General features: G+C 39.1%; 1 protein-coding gene across 1 annotated transcript in view; it reads left to right on the top strand.

The window, feature by feature from the left end:
• The window catches only part of LOC143873395 (uncharacterized), a 56,569-nt gene that overhangs the window by 4,489 nt on the left and 40,068 nt on the right, over positions 1-12,012 (top strand). The window contains exons 2-3 of the mRNA XM_077376809.1: positions 3,757-3,978; positions 8,383-8,478. Coding sequence (XP_077232924.1) covers positions 3,757-3,978; positions 8,383-8,478 — 318 coding nt within the window. The remainder of the gene's footprint in view (positions 1-3,756; positions 3,979-8,382; positions 8,479-12,012) is intronic.

Raw genomic sequence — 12,012 nt, 5'->3', positions numbered from 1 at the left:
TTTCCACACACACACACGTTCCTGCGCTCGAGCTCAGATAGTTATCTGCGCTCAAATGCAGGAAACAAGGGTGGGCCCACATTTTTTGGGTGTCCTAAGCATTCATTTGAAAGGCCCCCCATCATGGATGTGGTGTGTACCAAAACTCAGCTCCATTGGATCATCTTAGGGTGTCCATTTGTGGATGAGAAAATGGACAGATAATGTTTGCCCACAAATCTGCCCATTTTTTCACCCCACAAATGGAATGGTTAGGTTGATCCAATGTAGCTGATTTTTGGTACACACCCCATACATGATGGGGCCTATCAAATGAATGCTTAGGATCACCCAAAAAATTATGGGCCCACCATGTTTCCTGCGCTCGAGTGCAGATAAGCTTATCTGCGCTCGAGCGTAGGAACTGTTTCCTCATATATATATATATATATATATACACACACTAGTAAAAAACCTCGCGGTCAAAGAACTGTACGGACCACATCACGGGTTGATCCAAACCGTCCATGTGATGGAACACAACATAAATAGGTTGTGCCCCAAAACTCATTTCCATAGGCTGATCCTGGCCCTCCAATCTATAGAGGTTTCCATAATATGTTGTTCCTCTTAAATCGGATGGTTAAGATCACCCTATAGATTTTTTATTAAAAAAGCATAAAGGAGGGGGGTAGGATTGAAAATATGTGTGTTGAATGGGTGCCTTTGTTAAAAAAAGTCAAAAAGAGTGATGTGTAATTCTACAAAAAATTCCCTTATTTTCTCTTCTACTATATATATATATATAGAGAGAGAGAGAGAGAGAGAGAGAGAGAGAGAGAGATGTTATCAGCACTACTGTATTTTGATGAGGGCACTCCTCACTTTATTAAAAGTACGGTATGGCCCGCACCATAGGATGATCTAAACCGTCCATTAGATGGGCCACAGCCTAAATAGATTGTGCCTCAAAAATCATTTCCGTGGGTTGATCCTAACCCTCCGATCTGAATGTTAGAGGGTTGATCCTAACCCATGGAAATAAGTTTTTGGGCACTACCTATTTAGGCTGTGGCCCATCTAATGGACATCCTATGGTGCGGGCCATACCGTACTTTTAATAAAGGGTGGAGTGCCCTCATCAAAGTACGGTAGTGCTGATAACATTTCCCTATATATATATGGGAAAGGTCAGCGTACTCGGTCGAGTAGATAAGCTTATCTACTCGGTCGGGTTAAAAACAGTGGGGGCCCACATTCTTGGGGTGATCCAAACCATTCATTTGAAAGGCCCTTACCTAGATAGGGTGTCCACAAAAAATCAGCCCCATAGGATCATCCTAACCCATCTAACAGTGGAGGAAAAAATGGGCAGATTTGTGGACAAGCTGTGTTTGTCCATTTTTCCCCATTTTTCCCTCCACTGTTGCATGGGTTAGGATGATCCTATGGGGCTTATTTTTTGTGGACACCCTATCTAGGTAAGGGCCTTTCAAATGAATGGTTTGGATCACCCCAAAAATGTGGGCCCCCACTGTTTTTAACCCGACCGAGTAGATAAGCTTATCTACTCGACCGAGTACTCTCACCTTTCCCACATATATATATATATATATATATATATATATATATATATACACTAGTAAAAAACCACGTGCGATGCACGGGCTGACAAAGAACTGTACGGACACATCATAGGTTGATCCAAACCGTCCATGTGATGGAACACAACAGAAATAAGTTGTGCCCTCCATAGGCTGATCCTAGCCCTCCAATCTATAGAGGTTTCCATAATATGTTGTTCCTCTTAAGGTGCTCGGAATTCGTCAATATTTTGAAAGGCGTCATGAATCCGTAGTATTATGTAATATGTTCACAAAAATTCGTAGTATTATGTAACATATGTACCCAATCTGTAATTTTGCAAAGAAAAAACGTCACTATGTTGACTTTGTCCACTTTTTTTATTATAAAAGCATAAATGAGGGGGCTAGGATTGCAATTATGTGGCTTTAATGGGTGCCTTTGTTAAAAAGCATAAAGGAGGGGGTAGGATTGAAAATATGTGGGTTGAATGGGTGCCTTTGTTAAAAAAAGTCAAAAAAAAGTGATGTGTAATTCTATTAGAAATTTGGGAGAAATTCAAATAATTCTCTCATTTTCTCTTCTGCTATATATATATATATATATATATATATATATATATATATATATATGAGGAATATGTTGGTGCGCTTAAGTGGTTATAACGCCTCCCATTCGTTTAAATGTTTGGGTCCAGCTTAAGCGAACCAATGGGAGGCGTTATAACCACTTAAGCGCACCAAAAAAATGGTGCGCTCACTTCTCTCTCTCTCTCTCTCTCTCTATATATATATATATATATATATATATATATATATATATATATAGGCTTACTGTTCCTGCGCTCGAGTGCAAAAAATAGGAGGGGTCCACATTTTAGGGTGATCCAAAGCATTCATTTGGAGGGCCCTGACCTAGATAGGGTGTCCACAAAAAATCAGATCCATAGGATCATCCTAACCCATTCAAAAGTGGAGGGGAAAATGGGCAGCTCCACTTTTGGATGGGTTAGGATGTTCCTATGGATCTGATTTTTGGTATACACCCTATCTATGGAAGGGCCTTCCAAATGAAAGCTTTGGATCACCCCTAAAATGTGGGCCCACATGTTCACTGGGCTTCTCTGTGAGTGTGTCTATATATATATATATATTTATATGTATACATATATGTGTATATATATAATATGGTTTCCGCATGTAGTTGCGCATATTTTTTTTAAAATACTGTGGGGCCCACCTTGTTCAAAGATCCAAACCTTTAATTTGTTGGGCCCCAATACAAATAGGTCGTGCCCCGAAAATCATCTCCATAGGATGATCCTAACCGTCCAATCTATAATTCTATATAGGTTTCTATAATGTGTTGTTCCTCTACAGATCGGAGGTTATGATCATCTTTTGGTGATGGTATTCAAGGCACAACCTATTTACGTTGGGTGTAACCATGGTTTCAAATTTCGGTTTCAGAATGCGTTTCGGTCGAAATCCGACGAAACCAATTAATTATTATTTTATTCCATACAAAATTTCGGCCAAAATTACCAAAATTTTGGTATTTTTGGTCGAAATTTCGGACAAATATTAAATAATTAATAAAAGGGAATTGCTAGGGTCCATCGCAAAAGGCATTTCTCAGCTGGTCTGTCGCATATCAGATCAACCACACAGTGAATGAAGACAACAGCTTTTGTCTTCATTAACTGTGTGTCTGGTCTAACATGCGACAGACCAGCTGAGAAATGCCTTTAGTGATGGACCCTAGCAAATCCCTTAATAAAAATCTGGATTTTTGGTGAATTTCCTGAAATTTTGAAATTCCGAAAAAGCAAAATTTCGAAATTTTGGTTGAAAAAATGGAACGTTTCGGGTATCACTAATTCCCGAAATTTTGGTCGAAATTTGAAACCATGGGTGTAACGAATGAATGCTTTCGATCTTCGAACAAGGTGGGCCCCACTGTATTTTTTAAAAATACGCGCTAAGTGCGGACAACATATAATAACTTATGCGTGTGACAGTTGTCTCTCTCTCTCTCTCTATCTATCTATATATATATATATATATATATATATATATATATATATATTTAAACCATTTTTTATTGAATTTGAGTGCTTCAAGCTTTTCAAATTTATCTTCTGAATGGATATTTAATATTTTATTTGTTTTATGTAACGGCATAATTTTGCAGGGTGCTCGTAATTTAAAAAGCTTTAAGCTTACCGTGAAAAGATTGGAAGAAGTTGCTGTTTCTTGTAGGGGACTGGAAAGAATTCAATTATTGAGGAGGTGGTTGGTTGCTCTGAAAGAAATTGAAAGAGTAACTGCAAGTTTTTCGGACAATGGGGAAAAAGTTGTAGAACAACCACATGCTATTGATGAATCCAACGTATCTCCAAGGAAAGCTTCAATAGTGAGTAAATCCAATGATTTTTTGTTGTCCATCATTAGTGGATTTTAAATCTAAATGGGAGTCATCCAATCATATTACTATCTGTTATTTTTTTTATTCTTTGCTTTTGTTTGGCCTTTTAAGTGAGAATTTCTCTCCCAGGCTTGATTTGTGTTAATCTGGGTAGAAGTGTTTTTATCTATAATTGGTTGACTCAGATCAAATGCATCTTTGGAGTGTCACATTGCTCCTATGGCTGAAAAATATGGCAAAACAGCTCAATGGCAATTTGCAGAGCCCTTTTCTCTTCATGGTTATCTTGGTTATTTTTGGCGATTAGGACATGCGTAAACACTATCAATAATACAATTTTGTGTTCTTACAGGACGCTCATCGTCGCATGGCTTATGTTATGAACTGTTGTGTTAAATTTTTTTTTGGGACACTAGCTACAGTGCGATTTTGGAAAATAAGCACCTTTTTATATAAATTCTCCATAGTTACCAATGGAATCAACACAAGAAGATACTACATATGATTCTCTGCCTCAAAGAAACTTGATTAAGATCAGAATTCATGCTATGTTTTATATTGTAAAACTGCTGTTTACTATTCAGAAACTCTATCCATCACCAAGTTGGGTGATTGTCTGACTGCATATTATTTGCAACGGTGTGCATGTTTTCTAAACGGTTCTTTGACAAATATGCTTAAGATAAAACAAAAAAAAACCTGAGCACGAGATTCTTCATTTGGAAAAGGTCTCGTATGAAAAGCATTTGGGTGTGAAATTTTAATAATGAGAGAACCATACTGTTTTTGAGGAAAAAGTGTGTATCCTCTGAGTGACATATAGGGGTATTTATACACACAACTGATGTAGGAGGTATGGAGACACAATTTCAGCAGAAACCAACTCAAAAACTTGAAGAATTTTTTTGAACAGTACCTGTTGGTGTTCATTCGAGAAAAATATATCAAAAGAACTATTTTTTTAATGGTTGAACTCATTAAAAGAAACGGAGACCGAGAAGGTCCTAGAATATACAAGAGAGAGGACCAAAGATCCCAGTAAAAAGATAAATACAAAACAGCTAAGGGGGAAGAAAGTCGAAGAACTCGACTCTCTCCCTAAGAATTCCATCTCTAGAAAGTTTGTCAGCCTCTCCGTTTGCTAAACGCCTTATATGGGAGAATGAAACCGAGACGGATCCAATTCTATCCTGAATCTCATCAAATAATGCAGCAAACCTCCAAGGTGCAATGAGAGAGCCTCTAAGCCATCTGATGACATTAAGAGAATCCCCTTCTACCACCACCCGATTCAGATCTTCATTTTGAAGCAACTTGATTCCATGATGAATGGCTCAAGCCTCCGGCTCGTTCGAATCTGCTACTCCTATTGGATCACTGAATGCCCATAACACAACCCCTTCCTCATTCCTCAACAAACCTCCAATACTTGAGGGACCCTGATTCCCCAAACTCGAGCCCTCAAAATTTAATTTGAGAATCCCTTGAGAAGGCGGGGACCAAACTTGAATTACTTTGGGATCATTATTGTATGCGCTACATATCTCCTTCCAACCATTCCACAAATCATAGGTTGAAACAGATCTAAAGCTTTCTAAAGTTTTCACCCAAGAAATAGTTAAAGCAATCACCTTGTCGAGCAAGAATTGGTCTCCTTTAGTGAATCCCTTGAAAATCCTCACATTGCGTTCCTTCCAAGGCACCCGAATAGTAGCTAAAAAGGAAACATGCCATAAAATTTTGCCTTTTTGCTTCCAAGGTGCCAATGCCCAACTTTCAAAGAGTTCCAGGAAAGTTGCCAAGAGTACCCATGCGATCCCAAATCTGCTCAATAATCTGCCCCATACTTCTGATGCCAATTTATAATGAAGTAATAGGTGGTCCACTGACTCCCCCACCTCTATACATAGGACACAATAATCGATAAGCATCATTTTCCTCTGTCGAAGAAAATCGATGGTCAAAATTCTTTCGAGGATTGCTGTCTATCCAAAGAAGCAAACTCTTGGCGAAGCTTGGATGTCCCACGCTTTGGCTACTAAGGAGGTACTGGGGTAAGATAGGAGATGGTGATAGAAGGATTTGACTGAGAATTCTCCATTTGAGTTCCAGACCCAAATTCTTTTATCTTCTCCATCAAGCTTGATGTAACATCTTTCCAATGTCTTCAGAAGCCTACCCACCACTTCCAATTCCCTGTCAAAAAAGTTCCTTCTAAAAACCAGACACCATACCACCCTGCTTTCTACTCTGCTACCAATGTCTGCATAAGCCTTCCCACACTTCCAATTCCTTGTCAAAAAAGTTCCTTTTAAAAGCTGGACACCATACCACCCTGCTCTCTACCTTGCTAAAACAGTCTTTTACCATAGCCGCCTTATCAGATGCTACGACAAACAACTGAGGAAAAGACTCCTTCAACGGTATGTCAATACACCACTTATCCGACCGTATGCCAGAACTAATATCTGACTTAAAAAATAAGCAGAAATACTTCATTTTCTCTCTTTAGGTACATATAGATTTGAAACTCAAACCGTACCCTAAACTGCTAAGTTTAGATACCATTAAAAAAACTGCAAAGGTTGGACTCCTTTTCTAACCCATAAATATGCTGCCCAAACTGTTTAGAAGTTATTAATTCAAATCTAGAAACAATGAAACTAGGAAATAGACCCTTGTAGCAACCCTTCTAGAAACTTCCCTAAAATTAAATTAAGTTTTTCATAAATCTTCATTAATAAATGTGAAACAACCAGTTACTTCAAAAGCTTAAGCTGTTGGAGAAGGCGTTATTTAATCTTTTTTACTTTAACACTCCCCCTCACGTGTGGCCCCTCTTTTTTAGGGTTGGCCTACACGTGGCACATGTGGCCCCTCTTTTGGGTTTTAGCCATTGTATGTGGATTTTGCTATCAAGGATGTTTGAACCCAAGCATTTGCTTTGATACCATGTGAAACAACCAGTTACTCCAAAAGCTCAAGTTGTTGGAGAAGGCGTTATTTAATCTTTTATACTTTTAACAATGCAAATTCCTCTTGGGTTTTCCCTTCTTGGGGCCCCCCTTTTATTCAATATTATTCGCCATTTCAAAAAAAAAAAAAACAATGCAAATTCCAAAGTCCCTAAGTTCGATCTCGAATTTGCTCAACTTCTAATGTATTTTGTTCTTCTTTGATAGAAAACGACCCATAATATTCAAAGGGATCGAAAATATTACATATTGGCTAGGCATTCATGTTTTTTTTGAATGGCAAGACTCTCTGCACTACCCATTCAACATCCTATCGAAGCTTGAGCCGATGGTATTTATTAGAAAAAATCTCATAATAGGTCTTGTCTCATCCAAAATTACATCCCAAGCCACCAACATGCACCTCACAGATGATCCTCTCCATCATCAAATAACTAGGAATGAACAATTGGAATCTGTGACGTATGACCCACCCCACTGTATAAATATTGTCCGGTTCTGGGTCTTCTACCCTCCCCGGCTTTGTTTTCCAGTACAACTAACCGTGCCTGACCCACTCCGCAGGGCCCTCGCCTTGGAGATTGTGAAAACGTGTCTATAGGGAGTGGGAGGGTTCACATATATAGCCCAGGAACTTTCTATCCTTGTCCGATGTGGGATCTTACAATCCACCCTCCTTCGGGCCCAATGTCCTCACTGGAACACCGTACTGCGGGAGGTATAGCTCTAATACCATTTTGTCATGCCTCGACCCCACTGTGTAAATATTGTCTGGTTCTGGGTCTTCTACCCTCCCCATTTTTGTTTTCTAGCAGCACTAACCGTGCCCGACCCACTCCGCGGGCCTGACCCTTGGAGATGCTGAAAACACATCTACCCAGGGAGAGGGATGGTTCACATATATAGCCCATGAACTTTCTCTCCCTTTCCAATGTGGGATCTTACAGTTTCCTTTGAAATGAAAATCATTGTGTAATTTAGTCACCTGCCACCCTTAGAGGATCAGCAGCTAATGCGTTCTCTAAAGCCCATATCAAGAAATGGCTGCAAAGTATTGTGAGCAAGGTGTGTATTAGTGTTATCAATGCCACAACTTGAGGGGACTGTTGGAATGGATTTTATTGTGTTGTATGAGCGCATTTCTTGTAATTGTTGTTTCTGTCGTTATTACATATTAGGATTACTTGGTCATTGTCCAGTTATTCTTGTAAATGTTGTAATTCAAGATATGTACTTCCTTTCATGCATTTGCAGGTTGTTTCAGATCACCAAACTAGTCATATCTGTAAATTTTTCATGTCAAATTTGTTCTATGCTTGTTTATTGATGGCTGCTGGTTAGTTGGATTTTGAAATTGGAAGACTATTGACCCACGTTATTATTCTTTTGATTAACTCACGTCTGTTGCTATGGATAGGTCCTGTTTTATGACCCTGATATGGGAGGTGAACCCATAAACTTTCGCGATTTGTTTCTTTATAGCCAAGCCCTCGAAGGTGTGACATTGTCTATGGTGAGTTATGGAATGCTGATAGTCTATGTCATCTTTCTTTGGTTTGTGAATGTTGATCTGGAATGTCCATGCATTTGTTGACTGAAATAGTAGCTATTATTAATATTCATAGAAAAACCGAATAAACAGTAGTTTACTAGTTTCTTTTGGAATCCATAGGAATTAGGTTTTTGGCAATGGTGACAATACTATTTCTTTCATTCTGGCCATCTCTTATATTTTGATAATTCACTATGCAATCCCTTAGGTGCAGCAAGTAAATTTTGCAGCTCATTTGAAGAACTTTTATTAGTTGATATATGTTTAGTTTAGACATTTATCATATGTTTTATGGATAGCTTAGTCTTTTTGAATGCTTAACCTTTTAATTTATCAAATATCAATATTATTCTTTTGAATGGTTATCAAATATTATTTATATGACCAATTATATGCTAACATGAATCATGTTAGTTCCTTCAACATCACATGTCAGTTCCGCTGTTACTATGTCATCTTTTTAAAGTGCCGATCTTATTGGTCATCCTCCGAATTTCTGTTACTCTTTGTTTCTTGCTTTCATATTTATCTATGATTTTACTGTATGACCTGGTTCCCGTCTGGCACTTGTGCTTTTAACGGTTCTTCTTGCTTTGAGAGTATTAATGAAACCAGTATTGCGTGCTGCTATTTATCTTTTCCTCATTTTATGGTTTTGTTTATAGGTTCCTTGTACAATTTATAATTTCTGTTCACATGTATACATTTTTATGTCATGTTCTACTTATGTTTAATCTTGGTGTAGATATATAATTATTACCATAGTTGTAAATTCCGTTTCGGTCGCCATTTCGTTTTGGCCACCGAAACGAAATTTCGGTGGGATTTCGGTCATTTCGGTCGAAACTTTTCGTTCACACAAAAAATATATTAAAAAATATGAGAAAAATCCAAAAAAATAAAAAATCAATAGAAAAAGATGAAAAACTAATAAATAGTCCAAAATATGTGTCCCAAAAGGCATATTCATTACTTAAACACATAAAGTCTTGCACAAGTCCAACTGATAGTCTGATACATAGAAAAACATAAAAAAAAAGAGATACATGAAAGTGAAACATAGACAATAGCTAGTAGCAACAACTCTCAGTCATCAGAACCCGGATGATCATACTCAATGTCTTCTTTGTCGTCGTCGTCGCCGCCGTCATCACCACCTGGACCACCAGTAGGGACATCTTCTTCAAGAGGCATGAGAAAGTCTTCGTCGTCGTCCCCGGCCCCAACCACAGCAGTAGGTGCTTCAAGATTTTCCCACCCAATGTCTTCCGGCGTGAATTTGACATCTTCCTCTTCTGCAACTCAATCCATCATGACATCCAGATGGTCTATGCTCAAAAGGTCACTAGTGGTAGATGATTTCCTCAACAAGTCCCTGAAAAGGAAAACATTAAGTTTAATGTCAAAGGTTAAACTTAAAAGCTTAAAGTAATGAGGTGAGAGTTGAAAACATTATATTACGTTGTATACCTTTCTCGAAACTTAAGATTGTAATGGACAAACACCAAGTCATCTAATCTCTGGTGCTCCAACCTATTTCTCTTTGCAGAGTGAATGTGTTCGAAGGTGTTCCAATTCCTTTCACACCTAGTCGCACTGCAGGTCTGACTGAGGATTCTGATCGCAAAGGTCTGTAATTCTTCCACGTCACCTCCGAATTGATTCCACCATGCAACTGTAAAGTAACAAATAGTAAAGCATTATTTGTTGAGAAACTGAAAGTTAAAATGAATTATACTTAATTAAACAAACAACTCAAATATACCTGGTCCCAACTTCGTTTGGTTGCGGATTGCAAGCTTCATTCCAAACATACCCTTAGCCTCTCTATAATCCTCAATCTGATTGGTGATGAAGTCTTGTGTAGCTTCATCAGGTACCAGTCGAGTGATGCATGCCAACAAGCCTCTGGTTACTTCACTGTGCCTAGAGAAGGTAGGAGTGAAAAAGAGAGCAGGGTTAAGAAAATATCCTGCTGCATGGAGGGGACTGTGGAGTTGCCTATCCCATCTTTGGTCGATGATCCTCCAGATGGGCATGTAATCTGATTTTCTCTTCAACCTCTCCTTGATGTTCTCTTTGGCCTTATCCATGGCCTCATATAGGTAACCCATCGCCGGTTTGTCCTGCCGATCTACTAAACGCAGCACTCTCACTAAAGGCTCGCTGATGTTTAGAATGTACTTGCATTGGTCCCAAAAAGATTTATCCAACACAGTACTAACTACCCCTTCACTCAGTGGGTGTTGGACAAACCTACTAGTACTATACTCATCAGACACAAACATCTGCTGAAGTGCTTTCCGATTCAACACCAGACTTTGTATGCTAATGAAATTTGTAGCAAATCTGGTTGCAGCAGGGCGGCACAACTCCTTCCCACATTTGAACTTCTTCCTCATCAAATTCAAGAGGCTTCCATGGTTGTAGATGAACTTTGTAATTGTCCAACTTCTTTCATTGTGGTTGCTATGTGAGGAAATACAGTCGGTTTGCACAGATGCTCCAAGATGAGATCTAAGCAATGAGCTGCGCACGGAGTCCAGAAGAATGTACCAAACGCGGCTTCTAGTCTTTTCCCAGCAGCTTTGTAACTTGGCTCACTGTCAGTTACAAATTGCACCACATATTCCGGATTCACCTTTCCGACAATCTTTTCAAAGATATTGTATAATTCCTCGGCATTCTTCACTATGCCAGATGCATCAACGGATTTGAGGAATATGACTCCTTTAGGGCAGTACACCAAAAAGTTGATTAGGGAACGTTGTTTGGTGTCTGTCCATCCATCTGCCATAATGCTACAGCCAGTGTATCTCCATGACATCTTAATCTCCTCCAAGTAGTTGTTTACCTCATCCACTGTATTCTTCAAAATGGAACCCCTTAAAGCATGATAAGTAGGTGCCTTATAACCCGAACCCACGGCATTCACAGCATCAAACATAGGTTGCCAGAAAGGTGAATTGGCAACGTTGAAAGGGAGATTGGCATCGTAGCAAAGCATGCCAACCGCCATGTCTGCTCTATCCATTGTTTCTTTGGTAGCCAAAGCACTTTTAATGCTTGACTGGGCTCCAGGGGTTGTTCGTGGTGCAAAGAAATTCCTGATCCCTCCTGTGATTCCCTTCTTCTTCCTTTTTGTACCACTCGGTTCTGCAAGAACTTCCTTACCTCTTTGTTGAGGCAATTGTGTGCCAATGTCTTCTTCATCCTGCTCTTCTTCTTCTTCGTCTGGTGTGCCATAAAAACCTCCAACCTCTGCTCTGGATAGGCTCATCCTAGCCCTTTCTTTTCTCTTTGCATCTAAAAGTTGCTTCATTCGATATTTTACATCTTCGGTCACTTTTTTGCATGATGCTACTTCACCAGGAACAGCCGCTAAATGTTCTTTCAAGCGGGTTATACCTCCACCCAATATGACTTTGCCACAGAATATGCAAGTTACTTTATTTTTTTTGACCCGAAACCAATGTACTGTAAGCCCATGCCGGG

The sequence above is a fragment of the Tasmannia lanceolata genome, unplaced genomic scaffold (genome assembly GCF_043159265.1).
Source record: "Tasmannia lanceolata isolate RefF3 unplaced genomic scaffold, GAP_Taslan_0.1 ptg000002l, whole genome shotgun sequence".
Lineage (NCBI taxonomy): Eukaryota > Viridiplantae > Streptophyta > Magnoliopsida > Canellales > Winteraceae > Tasmannia > Tasmannia lanceolata.
This window is presented reverse-complemented; position numbering and strand designations above follow the sequence as displayed.